This window comes from Puma concolor, chromosome C1, assembly GCF_028749965.1.
Source record: "Puma concolor isolate L17-30 chromosome C1, mPumCon1.1.hap2, whole genome shotgun sequence".
NCBI classification, from domain to species: Eukaryota; Metazoa; Chordata; class Mammalia; order Carnivora; family Felidae; genus Puma; species Puma concolor.
In genome coordinates this window covers 62,280,387-62,296,826 of record NC_141674.1, presented here as the reverse complement: position 1 = coordinate 62,296,826, position 16,440 = coordinate 62,280,387, and the positions used below count along the sequence as shown (strand labels likewise).

At 35.8% G+C, this 16,440-nt stretch overlaps 1 protein-coding gene across 4 annotated transcripts in view; it reads right to left on the bottom strand.

Moving 5' to 3' along the window:
• TNNI3K (TNNI3 interacting kinase) overlaps positions 1-16,440 on the bottom strand; it is a 293,732-nt gene that overhangs the window by 199,828 nt on the left and 77,464 nt on the right. For all 4 annotated transcript variants that reach the window (XM_025912718.2, XM_086717284.1, XM_086717283.1 and 1 more), the window contains exon 6: positions 2,777-2,875. In XM_025912718.2, coding sequence (XP_025768503.1) covers positions 2,777-2,875 — 99 coding nt within the window. The remainder of the gene's footprint in view (positions 1-2,776; positions 2,876-16,440) is intronic.

Here is a 16,440-nt window from a genome sequence, read left to right as displayed (position 1 = left end):
GAAGGTGGAAGTAAGTGCTGTTTCTGGGGGTAATGGCTTCATTCAATTAATTGTGATGATGGTTGCGCAACTCTGAATATACTAAAGCCATTGAATTACACAATTTAAATTGATGATTTATATCTTTTTTTAATATAAAATTTATTGCCAAATTGTTTTCCATACAACACCCAGTGCTCATCCCAACAGGTGCCCTCCTCAATGCCCATCACCCACCCACCCCCACTCTCCCACCCCCCATCAACCCTCAATTTATTCTCAGTTTTTAAGAGTCTCTTATGGTTTGGCTCTCTCCCTCTCTAAGTTTTTTTTTTTTTCCTTCCCCTTTCCCATGGTCTTCTGTTAAGTTTCTCAGGATCCACATAAGAGTGAAAACATATGATATCTGTCTTTCTCTGTATGACTTATTTTACTTAGCATAACACTCTCCAGTTCCATCCACGTTGCTACAAAAGGCCATATTTCATTCTTTCTCATTGCCAAGTAGTATTCCATTGTGTATATAAACCACAATTTCTTTATATCTCAATAAAGTTGTTAACAATTTTTAAAAAAATCAATGCACTTGGGAGTTAGAGCACTAGGCCTTGAATAACTAGCCCTACCCCTCAAGCAAATTTCCTCGACTTTCTGATTTGTCTCACTGATAGAAAACAAATAAGAAGAGGCTCTTAGGTACAACAGAATAACTATAGGCTTTGGGATCAGACAGACCTGAATATGTATTCCAGATCTTCTAATTAACTGTGTGACTCTGGCATGCTACTTGACCTGAGTGAGCTCATGCATATCATTGGCGAGAGGGGGAAAATAATAGTTAACTTTAGGATTGTGGAAAAATCACAAACACACAAAATAATCAACATAAACTTCCTACCCCATAGTATGAGCTCACTCACATGGTAACTCATTAAGTTCATTAGGTTTCCGTGAAGGTCAAATGAAACTATTCATTGAATGAAGGCACACTATAAACTTTAAAGCATTCTATATTTATTATTATTTTATTACAGAATATCAAATTTTAAAATAATTGCCTGTTATATAATTACATATCTAAAGCAAATTATATTTAAAGCACATTCAGTGATTGTTTTTTATTTTTTATTTATTTTTATTTTTATTTTTATTTTTAATTTTTTAATATAACTTATTGTCAAGTTATAACATACAGTGTATACAGCATGCTCTTGGTTTTAGGGGTAGATTCCTGTGATTCATCACTTACATACAACACTCAGTGCTCGTCCTAACAAGTGCCCTCCTCAATGCCCATCACCCATTTTCGCTTCACCCCTGGCCCCCCATCAATCCTCGCTTTGTTCTCTGTATTTAAGAGTCTCTTATGGTTTGCTTCCTTCCCTCTCTGTTTGTAACTATTTTGCCCCCTTCCCTTCCCCCATGATCTTTTGTTAAGTTTCTCAAGTTCCACATATGAGTGAAAACATATGATATCTGTCTTTCTCTGACTGACTTATTTCACTTAGCATAATACCCTCCAGTTCCATCCACGTTGTTGCAAATGGCAGGATTTCATTCTTCCTCATTGCCAAATAGTATTCCATTGTATATATAAGTATTTTTTTTTAATGTTTATTATTTTTGAGAGAGAGAGAGAGACAGTATGAGGGGGGGGGGCAGAAAGAGAGGGAGACACAGAATCCAAAGCAGTCACCAGGCTCTGTCTGAGCTGTCAGCACTATGCCCGATGCAGGGCTGGAACTCACAGACCGCGAGATCATGACCTGAGCTGAAGTTGGATGCTTAACTGACTGAGCCACCCAGGCGCCCCTAGTGACTGTTTTTTAAATTTTTCTAGGTTATTCCATGTATTAATTTCCCACTGCTGCAAATCACCACAAATTTATTGGATTAAAACAGCACAGATTATTCTCTTAAAAGTTCTGGTGTTCAGAAGTCTAAAACCAAGGTGTTGGCAGGTTGTATTCCTTCTGGAGGCTTTCATTTCCTTGCATTTTCAGCTTCTACAGGCTGCCTGCATTCCTTAGCTTGTTACCCCTTCTAGCATCACTTTAACCTCTTACATTCACTGACACTTAGGTTTCCTGCTCCTTATTATAAGAACCCTTGTGATTATATCAGGTCCACCCAGATAATGCCAGCCTAATTTCCCCAACTCGAGATCTTTAACTTGATCACATCTGCTAAATCCTTTTTAGGGTAACATTCACAGGTTCTGAAAATTAAAGCATGAACATATTTTGGGGGATATTTTCAGTCTACCACATTCCAGGACAGTAGAAAAAAAAGAAGCCCAGTTTTTGAAAGACACATTTTTTCATAAAGGAAGGTCTTTATGATTTGTTTTATTGTTATTGCACTAGTATCATCATAGTGACAGTTATTGAGAATTTGCCAAACACTTGAAATTAATATCTCATCATATCCACAACCCTATGGGTAGGCACTATTAATATTTTGTCCATTTTACAGATGAAGAAACTGAAGATCAGGGAGATGATATAATCTACACATGGTCACAAAGCTAGGAATTTTTCAAATACAGGCTGGGTGATTCCTGGGAGTGTACACTTACTGTAGTGCCTCCCTTGGGTACTGAAACAGTTAGTGAAAATGAATTACTTGGCAGGTGCAATGTTTCTATGCATCTATCAGATCCTAAAGGTGGAACTGATGATAATATGGCAAAAGTAATCCAAAGGATAGCTTAAATATTCCTTCTTTGAGGCTAGGGCAGTTCCACAAAAGCCTGGAATGGTTCCCCAGCCTTTGGAAATCCTACCATCAGACATACCTGTTCATGTCCATAGTATGCTGCAATGTGCAATGGAGTGAAAAAAACTGCATCTTGAACATTGACATTTGCGCCATGTTGCAGCAGGACATCAGCAACCTGGACAAGAAAGAGAGCTCAGGTAAGACCTTTATTTGGGGCATCTGCCTATCAAAATTCATTTTACAACCACCAGGTACAACTCTTCTTCAGGAATCACCATCCAGGATGAGTTTTCTTCCATCTCCCTTCTCTGAAATCTCCAATGGCTGCTTTTGTACAGAAAATGAAGACCAAATCCCTTACTGTGGCTTCCAAAGTTCTCCTCAATCTGGCATTATCCTTTAAATGTATTTCCCATTATTCTCTTTCTTAAACTCAATAATGTAGTAAGATTGCATTCCATTTCCTGCTCCTTTGAGTCTTTGATCACATCATTTCCTCAGCCAGGAATTATCTGCTGCCCAATCTACAGATATTTAAACCCAAGCTAATTACCTTCTACTCCAATTTTTCTTTGATTTTCCTCCCTTCATTGCCAACTGACTTTCTGAATTTGTCTTCCTTCTTCTTAAATCTCATGTAACTTTCTTTCGTGCCACATAGAACATAGAAAAATTATATACATGTCTTTTCATCTCTACTAAAGAATAAATCCTTTCAGGACAAAATACATCACATTCATCTTTATAATCCTATCCTGGCATGTTTCCATGCAAATAGTAATCATTCCAAAGCATTTATTGAATGAATGAGTGAATGAGTGAGTGAATGAATGAATGAGCAAGTAAATAACACTACCAGGAGCTGTTGGGCAACTGTCTTCACGGAAAATTACAGATTGCCAACAAATCTGCTAGCCCTTCAGATTTCTTCTCCTCTCAAAGACCTATCTCTATGTCTCACTTCTCTGGAAAACTGTTTAGAATCATTTCCTTCAGATGCACTCATTCTTATTGTAGATTTTCCTAATGCACTATCTATTTGTCATGTGGTAAAATAATATACATTTGGAAAAATTTTCAAAAGTCTGTTAGACTTAGGAGAGAAAACAGGAAGATAAGATCTAAAAGCTCAAAGGACTTATGTTCTAACAACTCTTCTGTTCCAATAAACAAATTGCGTCCTTAGTCAAGTTTCCTTTCCTGTTTGAATCATAGCCTTTCAGAACTGGAGAGGCACCATGGACAGACATTACGTATTAAGCCCCTATGTTTGAAAGAGAAAGAAATTGAAAATGAGAGGAAGTAGAAAATTTCTCAAAGTCATGGAGCAATTGTCAGCACAGAAATGAATCTTTAGGCTCTTGCTTAAGCTTTGTGTCTGAGTGCTCCATAGTTTTAAATAGTTCATTCACTCTATCATCCATTTATTCATGCATCAATACACAATTTATTGAGCATGTATGAGCTAAAGCTGTGTTGTTTTACATGTTTATTCTCAAAATTTATTCAGTCACTAGAATAACATTAGAAGTGATTGACATACAAAAAAGGAATTCTTGTTGGGCCATTTGAAATTTCTGCTGGGTTCAAAAATATAAACAGGTGTATAGGCTTCTATACATTCCCAGAATAATGCTTTTGCTGATATTTGGGTATTGCTAACTAATGATCCATAGAATACATAATGTATACAATGAATTGTTTTTCTAATAACAAATCAAAATCACAGTTAATATTTAATATTTATTGAGGATATATATTGTGTCAGACCCTGCACTAAGTGCATAAATGGTAACTGGAGTGTCCTGTTTCACACAAAACACAGAAATATAGGTGCTACTCTTCCATTTTAAAGGTGAAGAAACTAAGCCTCATGAACTTAGTTAAGTTTCTACAGCTAGTAAAGGGCAGAACCGGAATTCAAATCTAGGTTCCCATTGATTTTAAACATTTTCCATCAGGCTCCTCCTGTGACCTTGACCTCATTAAGGCTAACCTTTAAGTAAATGAACTGACTCAAACCCAGATGAGAGGAAACTTTCTCTCAGTAGAAGCTCTGTAGATTCAGCTTGGAAATGAATACCAGAGCCATTTATATAAAGCGTGTCATATCTTAGACTTCACATGCCTGAGAGTTCAATCTTAGGAACCTTTACAGAAGGTCACAAAAGATCAAGTAAATGAAGCTTTTTACAATTTCTCTTATTTTAAATATAGCATAAAATAGAGTAGACAGCATGCATTTTTATTGTAATAGGGACTCTCCAATGTTAACATATAGAGCCAATTTCTTAGGCATGGTTCCAGAACTCACTTTCATTTTAAAAGATAACAGCTCTTAGGCTTCAATAAATGGTCCAAAGCAAACTTTTTTCCTCCTAAGTTTGCACTTATCCAGTCATTCAGAAGGTCAATCTTTTGGCTGAAACTTCATTAATTATGGAGTGCTGGCCTTCTGAGAAACTGTCAAAATGTAAGTCTTAATGCAACCACACAGAGTCATTATTGAACTGTAGGCTTTATTTAGTTTGTTTTAAAATTTAAGGAAATATTTAACTATTGAGAGCAATGTACATTGGAATTATCTGAAAAATGTTATATGTTACTTATATGAGTAGAATGCACTTATTGATTTTTATGACTTTTGGAATCATATGGGGAGAGTATCTCTTGGCATATGTGATATGGCATATATTATGGGAATGTAATGTATTGTGATGTACAAATATGTCTGTCATGTGGCTAAGACAAATATACTTGTATTAGCATTTAGCCTGGAACATATATGTATCAGATCATCAGTTCCCTTCTCTTGAACTTGAAAAAGTTGGTAAAGCAATTTCACTTGCTTTCTACTACATGAAGCCCCATAAAGTCACAGTCTAAATCTATTTATTTGCCACTATGCTAAGTATATTATAGACACCCAAATAACTGTTCAATTGTTCTGTATTTCTGGTAAAAAAATTATATATTATGAAATATGTTAATTTTGATATATAATGATATACAAGAAATTGTATATCATCATTTATAAGGGAATTTATATATTAACAATTAGGACTCAATTATAAGATAGAAATTTTAAATAATTCAATTCAATAAATATTTATTGATCACTTATTTTAAATTAATATTTAGCAAACCCCAGTGCCTTCTCCACGCCAGGAACTGTGATTAGAGTTTTATATGTATACATTATCTCATTAAGATTTTTGCAAGGCAGGGGCACCTGGGTGGCTCAGTTGGTTAGGTGTCTGACTTTGGCTCAGGTCATGATCTCACAGTTAGTGAGTTTGAGACCCGTGCTGGGCTCTGTGCTGTCAGCTCAAAGCCTGGAGCCTGCTTTGGATTCTGTGTTTCTCTCTTTCTCTGCTCCTCCCGCACTCATGCTCTGTCTCTCTCTCTCTCTCAAATAAATGTTAAAAAGAATTAAAAACATTTTTTGCAGGGCACAAAATTATTGGCTTAAGATTTTTTGATAAAATACAGTTTTGGTTTTTTTCCTTGAAAGCAATATCAAAACTACTAGTGAAATCGTAAAGTAGAAAAAAGTGTTATCACAGAAAGAATATCTTAATAATCTTTAAACACTTTAAGGAAGTGAACTGTATTATATTTAGATTTGTATACCTGACATATATGTCAGTATTATTATTATGATTAAAGGAATGATACTCAAATATGGTCTGGTAACTAGGTACATTTTCCTGATTGAAGGATAAATACCAAAAAGTGCTTCCCATTAAGTAGTTGTTTTATGAGCATAGAAAGTGGATCATTATTTTAAGAGCTCCTGATTATTTTGATACTAGGAATTACTATATATATTATACTTCACAGATATTTTTATTTACCAGTTGACTCACCAAAAGATCAAAGTGGAGCCTCTTCGATTTTCAGGTTGTAATTTAAACATGTATTTGTACATTCTGCTCTTTTTCCTAGAAAGCCTCCCTTCTCTTTCTCTGCCTGTCATATAACCAGTCTCAAGATCAAGCTTATATTCTTTTTTTTAATTTTAAAAATGTTTATTTATTTTTGAGACAGAGAGAGAAAGAACATGATCAGGGGAGGGGCAGAAAGAGAGGGAGACAGAATCCTTAGCAGACTCCAGGTGCTGAGCTGACAGCACAGAGACTGATGCGGGGCTTGAACCCACAAACCGTGAGACCCGAGCCAAAGTTGGACACTTAACCAACTGAGTCACCCCGGCGCCCCTGATCAAGCTCATGTTCTTCATGAGAAGTTCCTACAAATACTTTACCATATTGATAATTTCTTTCTCTGAATGATTCTAATACTTATCCTCACAACCTAACCTTCCCATTAATTATCACTGGGGTAAACCACTATTATACAAAATCTTAAACTTTTATTTTCCTGTTCTAAACGTGCCTCAGTTAAGTGTAAGAAGTTTGGACTTCAGGAAAAATAATTTTTCACTGCAATTTAATCATAACTAAAATAGCCAGTGCTTACAATTTAAAATTCTAGAGACATGTAGAAGAATGAACCTGGACCGCTTTCTTATACCATACACCAAAATAAATTCAAAATGGATGAAAGGTCTAAATGTAAGACAGGAAGCCATCAAAATCCTACAGGAGAAAATAGGCAGCAACCTCTTTGACCTTGGCCACATCAACTTCTTACTAGATATGTCTCTACAGGCAAGGGAAACAAAAGCAAAAATGAACTATTGGGACCTCATCAAGATAAACAGTTTCTGAAAAGTGAAGGAAACAATCAACAAAATTGAAAGGCAATCAATAGAATAGGAGAAGATATTTGGAAATGACATATATGATACAGGATTAGTATCCAAAATCTATAAAGAAATTATCAAACTCAACACCCAAAAAACAAATTATCCAGTGAACAAATGGGCAGAAGACATGAATAGGCACTTTTCCAAAGAAGACACCCAGATGGCTAGTAGATACATGAAGATGCTTAATATCACTCATCATCAGGGAAATACAAATCAAAACCACAATGAGGTACCTCATGCCTGTCAGAGTTGCTAAAATTAACCACCCAAGAAACAACAGATGTTGATAAGCGTGCAGAGAAAGGGGAACACTTTTGCACTGTTGGTGCAGCCACTCTGGAGAACAGTATGGAGGTTCCTCAAAAAATTAAAAACAGAACTACCCTATGACCTAGCAATTGCACTATAGTAGGTATTTAACCAAAGGATACAGGTGTGCTGTTTTGAAGGGGCACAGAACCCCAATGTTTATAGCAGTGGTATCAACAATAGCCAAATTATGGAAAGAGGCCAGAAGTCTATCAACTGACAAATGGATAAAAAAATCTGTGTTTTATTTTATATATATGTGTGTGTGTATGTGTGTGTGTGTGTGTGTATGTGTGTGTATGTGTGTATATATATATATATATATATATATATATATATATATATATATAATGGAATATTATCTGGCAATCAAAAAGAATGAAATCTTTCCATTTGCAACACCATGGATGGAACTAGAGTGTACCATGCTCAGCAAAATAAGTCAGTCAGAGAAAGACAAATATCATACTATTTCATTCATGTGTGGAATTTAAGAAACACAACAGATGAACATAGGGGAAGGGAAGGAAAAATAAGATAAAAAGATAGAGGGAGGCAAACCATAAGAGACTCTTAAATACAGAGAAAAAAGTGAGAGTTGCTGGAGGGGAGGTAGGTGGGGGGTGGGCTAAATGGGTGATGGGCATTAAGGAGGGCACTTGTTGGGATGAGCACTGGGTGTTATATGGCAGTGATGAATCACTGGGTTCTACTACTGAAACCAGTACTACACTGTATGTTAACTAACTTGAATTCAAATTAAAAAATAAAATAAATTAAAATTCCAGAGATGCTAAAAGAATGTCCATAAGAGTAAGGCCCTTATTGTTCTTGCTTGCTGAATGCTTCTCCTACAGTGTGACTTTAACTTATTTGACTTGGTCTCATTTAGCACCCCCTCTATACTTCATTTTATGAAAGCCATTGATAGCAATGAAGAGAAAAAAAGATCATATCAAGAGGAACTAAATGTCCCAGGGGAAAGAAGTAAAATAAGGTAAATTCTGAATGGAATAAAATGGCAATCAATGTCAGCTGAAATTGTCAAAGTTCAATATAGTGTCTTATACCAAGTAGATATAGTGTCTTATACCAGTAAATATCTACTTTTAAATTAAAATTTTCTTTGCCTTAAGTGGTATCATTTTCCATGACTTTTTGTAGTCTTCCTCAAATTAAAAAAAGAAAATTAACATTTATTTATTTTTGAGAGTGACGGAGTGTGAGCAGGGGAGGGGCAGAGAGAGGGAGACGCAGGTTCCAGGCGCTGAGCTGTGGCAGAGCCCAACGCGGGACTCGAACTCATGAACTGTGAGATTGTGACCTGAGCCAAAGTCAGACATTTAACCAACTGAGCTGCCCAGGGGCCCCTGTAGTGTTCCTTAAATTTATGTCTATACTGATGTTTCCTCAGGATTTATAGTTCATTTAAAGCCATAATTTTTACTTCAGTATGGCTTTATCTACACTTTATAATTGAGACTTACAGAGAGCAGAATCATGAGACTATATTAGGATAATACCCATTTCCATTTATTGGAAAATCTGTATCGGCAAAACTTTAGAGGAAAATGTTTTTTTTTTTTTTCTTTTTAGTTTTTACTTTAATTCCAGTTAGTTAACAGAGTATTATATTAGTTTCAGATGCACAACATAGTGATTCAACAATTCTATACATTACTCAGAGCTCATCACACAAGTGTGCTCTTTAATCCTCATCACCTATTTAAAGCATCTCCCCACCCATTCCCATCTGGTAACCATCCATTTGTTCTCTATAGTTAAGAGTCTGGTTCTTGGGTTATCTCACTCCATCTATTTTCTCCTTTGCTCATTTGTTTGGTTTCTTATTAGAGAAATCATATGATACTTGTCTTTCTCTGCCTGATTTATTTCACTTAGCATTATACTCTCTAGCTCCATCCATGTCTTGCACTGTTGGTAGGGATGCAAACTGGTGCAGCCACTGTGGGAAACAGTATGGAGCTTCCGCAAAAACATAAAAATAGAAATATCTTATGATCCAGTAATTGCACTACTGGATATTTACCCCCCAAATACAAAAACACTAATTCAAAGGGGTACATGCACCCCTATGTTTATAGCAGTGTTATTTACAATAGAGGAAAATGTTTTCTAAAGTCTATGCTTCATGAATTCAAAATGATCCCAGAGACATTAACATGCAAGTTGATTTAGATTGGTATTTCCCAGTTATTTCCTTTTTTAAAAAATTTCTAACATTCAACAACCAGTTTTCAATTATGTCCCCTTGAACCACTGCCCTCACTCCTAAACTTTACAGACAATCTTCTTTTAAAACTAGTCCATACTTTTTGTCCACATTTCCTCACCTCCTATTCATTCCTCATCCCACTACAATTTGGCTTTAGACCTCACCACTTTAGTAAAATTTCTGTGTAAAATGACATCAAAGGCCTCCTAATTGCCCATTCCAACAGATACCTTTTAGTCTTTTCCTTATTTTATTATTCATTTTACTATTTGTCTGCTCCTTGAGATTCTATTCTCCCTTGGGTTGATTGACATTGTAGTCATTGAGTCTGCTCCCTACCCCTCTGCGAACTTATTATTATTCCTCTATAGAGGTGACTGTTCATCTCTTAAGTGTTTCTGAAGTGTTGCTTTTTCCTTACTGACAACTGTTTCATTGTGTTTCTTTTTGATCTCTTGTTGAAGTTAATATACACAAAGCACTTAGCACAATACTTGGTACATAATAGTAAGTATTCAATAAGTGGTAGCTATTAGCCATCTTGCAGTATACATTCTCTGGTTGATCCCATCTACTACTACTACTACTACACCTCTCTCCAGTTATATGTGTTTTTCCAAGACTTCCTTTAACATAAGACCTACCTCCTTTGGCAACTGCTATTCCTGTTATGTATTTCCACTCTATTTCCCAACCACTTTTTGTCTGGGAGGATAGACCCCCCTGCACTGATCTCTTTATCACTTACACTTTGATTCTTGTAAATGTGAATGAAGCACTAGAAGACAAAGGGAACTAGTATTTATTGAATGGGTACTTTGAGAATATCTATGAGCTAAATGAGAATACCTGTTTCAGTTAATGCTTATAGCAATCTCATGGAATTTTATTAATAGTCTCACTTTAAAAATAAGAATAATGAAGTTCAGAATTATACAGCTTGTAAGGAAAAACACCAAAGTTTAAATTTAGGTCTATGGAAGTTCAAAGCACCATACTATCCCCTGCTGTTTTTCTTCTTATGTGTGTTATTATTTGTGGTCAGTTAGCAATTCCTCGCTACCTTATACAGTCCTGCAGAAAGATGTAGCTCTTGGTAGATATTACCCTCAAGGATTTTCAAACATAGTCAAACAGCCAATATGTGAGTAAGATTGATTCTCGCTATGTAATCGTTTGCAGTCAACTAAAAAACAAATGAAGTAAAATTTATTCTAAGTAGGAGTTGTTTGTTAGGAATCTTAAAGAGTATTATATACTTCAGCAGGGAGTTAGAATTTTTCCTAAAATTTTTCCTTACAGGAACTCACCAAGAGACTTTAAGTAAGAGTAAAATATATTCTGATTTGCATCTTAAAATGACCTGTCTAGTAATAGTATAGCAATGGCTGAAGAAGGAGCAAGATTGGAAGCAGGGTAATCAGTTAGCAAGGTCCTATAGTAAAAAGAGAGAGGTAAGGATAAAATGAGCTGAGGTAGCAGTAGTGGCTTGGAAATGGGGAGTGGGTTTTAGAGATAATTAGGATGGTGGCATCATATGACTCAGCAGATGAGACTGGGGACGGTGAGAGATGATGAGAAATTGTTAACAAATGATGTCTTTAAAAGAAGAAGCCTCTTAGGGGAGATGAGTGTGAAGATAAACTTTTATCTTCTTCATGAATTTATGAAGTGAGAACATTACCTACAGTTTCTGTCTCTCAGATTAATCACTTGCAATAGCCAATTTCTTCCAATTCCCCTTGACAGTTCACTGTGTTCTTATCCAATACCATAAGGTGTCTCGATTGGGGCCAATCCTTCAATCAAGATGTGAACATAATTCTCAAATTTTCAAACAACTATCAAAAATTATGTTAATTAAAGATACCAATAATTGCTTATCCATTTGTATTGAAGGCTTATATTACTTAGGAAACATTTCAGATAGTAGCATTTTCTTTAGATTTAATAAGCATTTCTTTCGGCTTTATGCTCTATTTTCTGTAAAATTTTCTATTTTTAAATATGTACACTCATTTCTTGACATCTACTACAAATGTTAGGTGAGAACTCTCTATTATGTAGTCACAGAGTTTTTCTCTTATAATATTTGCTGAATATTTTTGTAATGACTTTTTTTTTTTTTACCTGACATACCTCTAATTAAATATTTGAGTACAAAAACTTATTGGAAAATAGTTTCTTCGGGCTGTCACAGAAATGAGGTTCTCTTATGTGATCTTTCTCTTATTATCTAAGGTTAAAATTAAATTTGGTCTGAAAATTACTTAGAAAATGATTCCACAAGATAATATTATCAAAGAAATTAAAGGGAAGCTCCATATTCTTAAGTTGTAGAAATAGAGCTGAAGCATATATTAACTTATATACATATAAAAAAAAAGAATTCATCAATCCTATAAATGTATCACTTCTCAGGAAATGATGAGAGCATAAGTAGAAAAGCTGATATATGAAAAACAGTAATGAGAAGCAGTGAGGTCAAGGCTGGAGATACAAGTGGTATCATTTTATGAAAGTAATAATTGAAACCAGGAGATAACATCACTTCCGTAAGGTAAAAGGAGATATTTATGGGATATTTACTGCTAAAAAGTGATAATAAAGGGAGCCAGCAAAGGGAGAAGTCATCTAAGGAAGAAAAGGAGAACAAAGGAATGCTTATTAAGGAAGTCCATGGAAGAGACAGTTTTAAGAAAAGAGGGACAAAATTTTCTAAGCCTTCCAGCTAATCATCCTCTTGCTATGCTATTTTCTTCTTTATAAATACACTTCTTCTTCTTCATCTTCTTTTTTTTTTTGCAGCATTTCCTTATGTAAGGGTCTTATTTTAAAATCCTTGGCTGAGAAAACAGGCTTTCAACATTTACTCTGTTATGAATATATCATGTTTTATGCATTTCAAAAGCCACAATTTTTTTTTTCTTGTGAGATTTACTTATGTAGCTTGCCAAAGGCCCAACATTTTTCATTATAGTCCAATTGTGGAGACTTGAAAATTGTAGTAACATTTAGGTTTCCTCTCACTAATGTTCCTCCCTGCATGTCCATACCCTGGACATCCTAACTATGGAGTGCAGGTACCATCTGACAACCAGGTTTCTCATGACTTTTATTCTCCAGCCCAAGTCACCTGTTCCTCCATTTTTCACTCTTCTGCCAAAGTATTTTGAATATAAATGATTTACCTCCACTTGAAAAATCAACTTCTAAATTATACTTTGAAGGTGAGTTGGAGTCAACTAATAGAACATAAGAAGGGACACATAAAGATTTTGGCTCTTATACAAGATTAAGTAATAACAATCCTCCTAAAAATGATATCAATGATTAATTTCCAGCATCATCAACAGTAAAGTCTCAGGCTCAAGGATTAGTCCTGTTATGATCACAATATATGAAATATTTAGTGTTCCCCTTTGTGAGCTTTTTCATTAATTCAGAAAACTCACTATCAGATGAACTGCAATATACTACCTTAATTCATATTAGAACAGCAGATGTGGGTAATTAATTGCAACCTAATGGCTCTTCATTTTACAATATAATTGAAAATGTTGGTCTGTAATAACTTAGAAAAAGCAACACAATGAAATTGATAAATCCACAGTTGTAAAAATGTTTTAATGGATTATGAAGCACTAAACATTGACAGGTATAGAAATCAATTATAGATAATTTTCTTTCTAGAGAAGGACTTTATTAAAATGAAGAACACACATCATCTAGTCAAAGACCTATTATCAGGACAGAAAACAGTAGGCATAACGATGGTAAATACATTAACCATTCCATTGGTCATGTTAAACTAAGATAAATACAGAGTGGCTAATAATAGAAGCCTACAAGGAAAATAAAAAGAAACGCAGTGTCAAATCTGCCCAAGTAGTTTTGGCTTCAGAAACAGAAAGGGCCAAGAAATAACTGTGGATGAGACTCAAGCCCAGACTTTTCTAATCCCATAACATGGCTAGCTAATGGCAGAATCTGAATACAAAGCAGCTCAGGCAGGCTGGTTCCAGAGCCCAAAGGCCTAACCACCACACTATACTATATTGCTGTAGCCAGAAACCAATGCTCTAGGATCCCAGTTTTTCAGACATTTCAAACAATATGTTTCCAAACTTTTATTTATGAATTCAGAACTGAGCATAGGTACTATGACAGAATTGGGTGGAGTGGCACCTGGGGGTTAGGGGCATGGGCCTAGCACTCTCCTTCTTTCCTTGTATGACATCTGAGGCACTACTAAAACCCTAGGTATCCAGAGAATGCATACTGGAAATTATCGTTCCACAAAAGCAAGCTGCTAGTTTTTAGAGAATAAAACTGCCACCACATTGACTTGCTAGACCCTCTGCTCCTAGGAGAAAACTGGGCCACAGAACATGAGTATAGCATTATGCCAAATTTCCTGGGTTAACAGAGTGTATTTTCCAAACAGACACATAATCTCTCTATGAATCCATGTCTGTATATATTTGCTATTGTCATTAAGAAAATAGGGGCGCCTGGGTGGCGCAGTCGGTTAAGCGTCCGACTTCAGCCAGGTCACGATCTCGCGGTCCGTGAGTTCGAGCCCCGCGTCAGGCTCTGGGCTGATGGCTCGGAGCCTGGAGCCTGTTTCCGATGCTGTGTCTCCCTCTCTCTCTGCCCCTCCCCCGTTCATGCTCTGTTTCTCTCTGTCCCAAAAATAAATAAAAAACGTTGAAAAAAAAATTAAAAAAAAAAAGAAAATATAAGTGGTATTGACTATATATGAGGATAAGTAGTTCTCTTGTGTGTGGGCTTGACATAATTTCTCATTTATCATGAAAAGAACAGGGCAAAGGAATACCAATTCCAAGATTACATTACAAAAAGACTGTGACTTCATTTTACTTGCTTACTCTAGATCTCTCCATCACTCTCTCTCATGGGAGCCAGACGTCTTACTGTGAGCTTTACTATGCATAGGATCACATGGCAAGGCACTGATGTCTCAGGATAACAGCCAGAGGGGATCTAAGCCTGTCAACATCTATGTGAGTGACCATGAAAGTGGATTCTCTCCTTTTTTGGTTTTTGAACTAATCACAGCCCCACCTGACACCCTGTGAAAGACCCTAAGCCAGGGGACCCAGCTAAAACTGAAATTCCTGAACTCCAGTAACTGCACAATAATAAATATTTGTTGTTTTAGACCACAAAGTTTTGGGGTAAGATTTTACATAGCAATAATTAACTAATATACTATTGTGCCTCTCAGTTCATTACTAAAAACACCCAGGTCAGAACTGACTTCATTACTGTCCATTTGTAAGTATTATAAGAGAAGAAACAGTTCAAAGCAACAAATAGTTTTAAGCACCTAGGTATTCTAAGCATTCTGCTGCATTCTAGGGGTCAAAGGTAAATCAATTGCTCAAAAGCAATATATAAGTCAGTGGAAGAAACAAAAGTAATGATGGTATAAGGTAACTATGGATTTCATGGAGATAATGTATGGGGTATCATAACATGAGACAAAGGGCACAAGTTATAAACTCAGTCTGAGGAAGATAGAGAAAGCTATAGAGGAGAAATGTAAATATGGGACTTGAAGTAGGAGTTCGCAAAACAGAAAAGAAAAGATCAATCACTTAATTTGTTCATCTCTCAAACTTTTCTTGATCATCCAGTAGTACCTAGCACAGAACACATCTTGACCAAATTCTATTATTTCTTAAAATCTAGATCAAAGCTTACTGGCCTCATGAAATCCTTTTACACCTCTGGGCTCATTGAACTAATTATCAAGACGTGATTAAATAGCCTGATAGCTTTAGAATCACATTGAGGATCATAAAAAGAATTCATTACAGATAATCTCCCCAAAATTACTGATACTACAAATCTGCATTTTAAAAAAGTGACTTTGAGACTTCCTTTTCATCCAATATGGAGTAACAGAGACTAGTGTGGAGAAGCCAAGGTGGCTATAGAGTTCATAAGACAGAGTACCTGAGACAGGAGAGTAACAAGAGAACTACAAAGATCTGGAGGGAGCACCCTTCCACCCAGAAGATTAAGCTGAGCATTGATCAGTGTGTGCATGTCAGGAAATACTACTGACTGGGAAAAGAACCAACAAAGGAGATTAGTGGCAATAATTTTCAGTGATCACACAAGTCCAGGGATAATGCCTACTCCTACCACCCAGACTGGAAAAACCTCATGATTCATAGGACACTGGGTAAAATACTCTAAGAGACTTCCCTCAAAAGTTGGCTATTAGCCTTACACTGAGCACTACTCTAGTCCCACCAAGCAATTGTAAAAGCTAGACCTAAATGGACCAAATTATTTCCAAGTAAGATAACTGTATCCCACTAGAACTGGAGAGGTTGTCTTAATACTATATATAGGAATTAAAAAATGTCTACCACCACCACCTAAC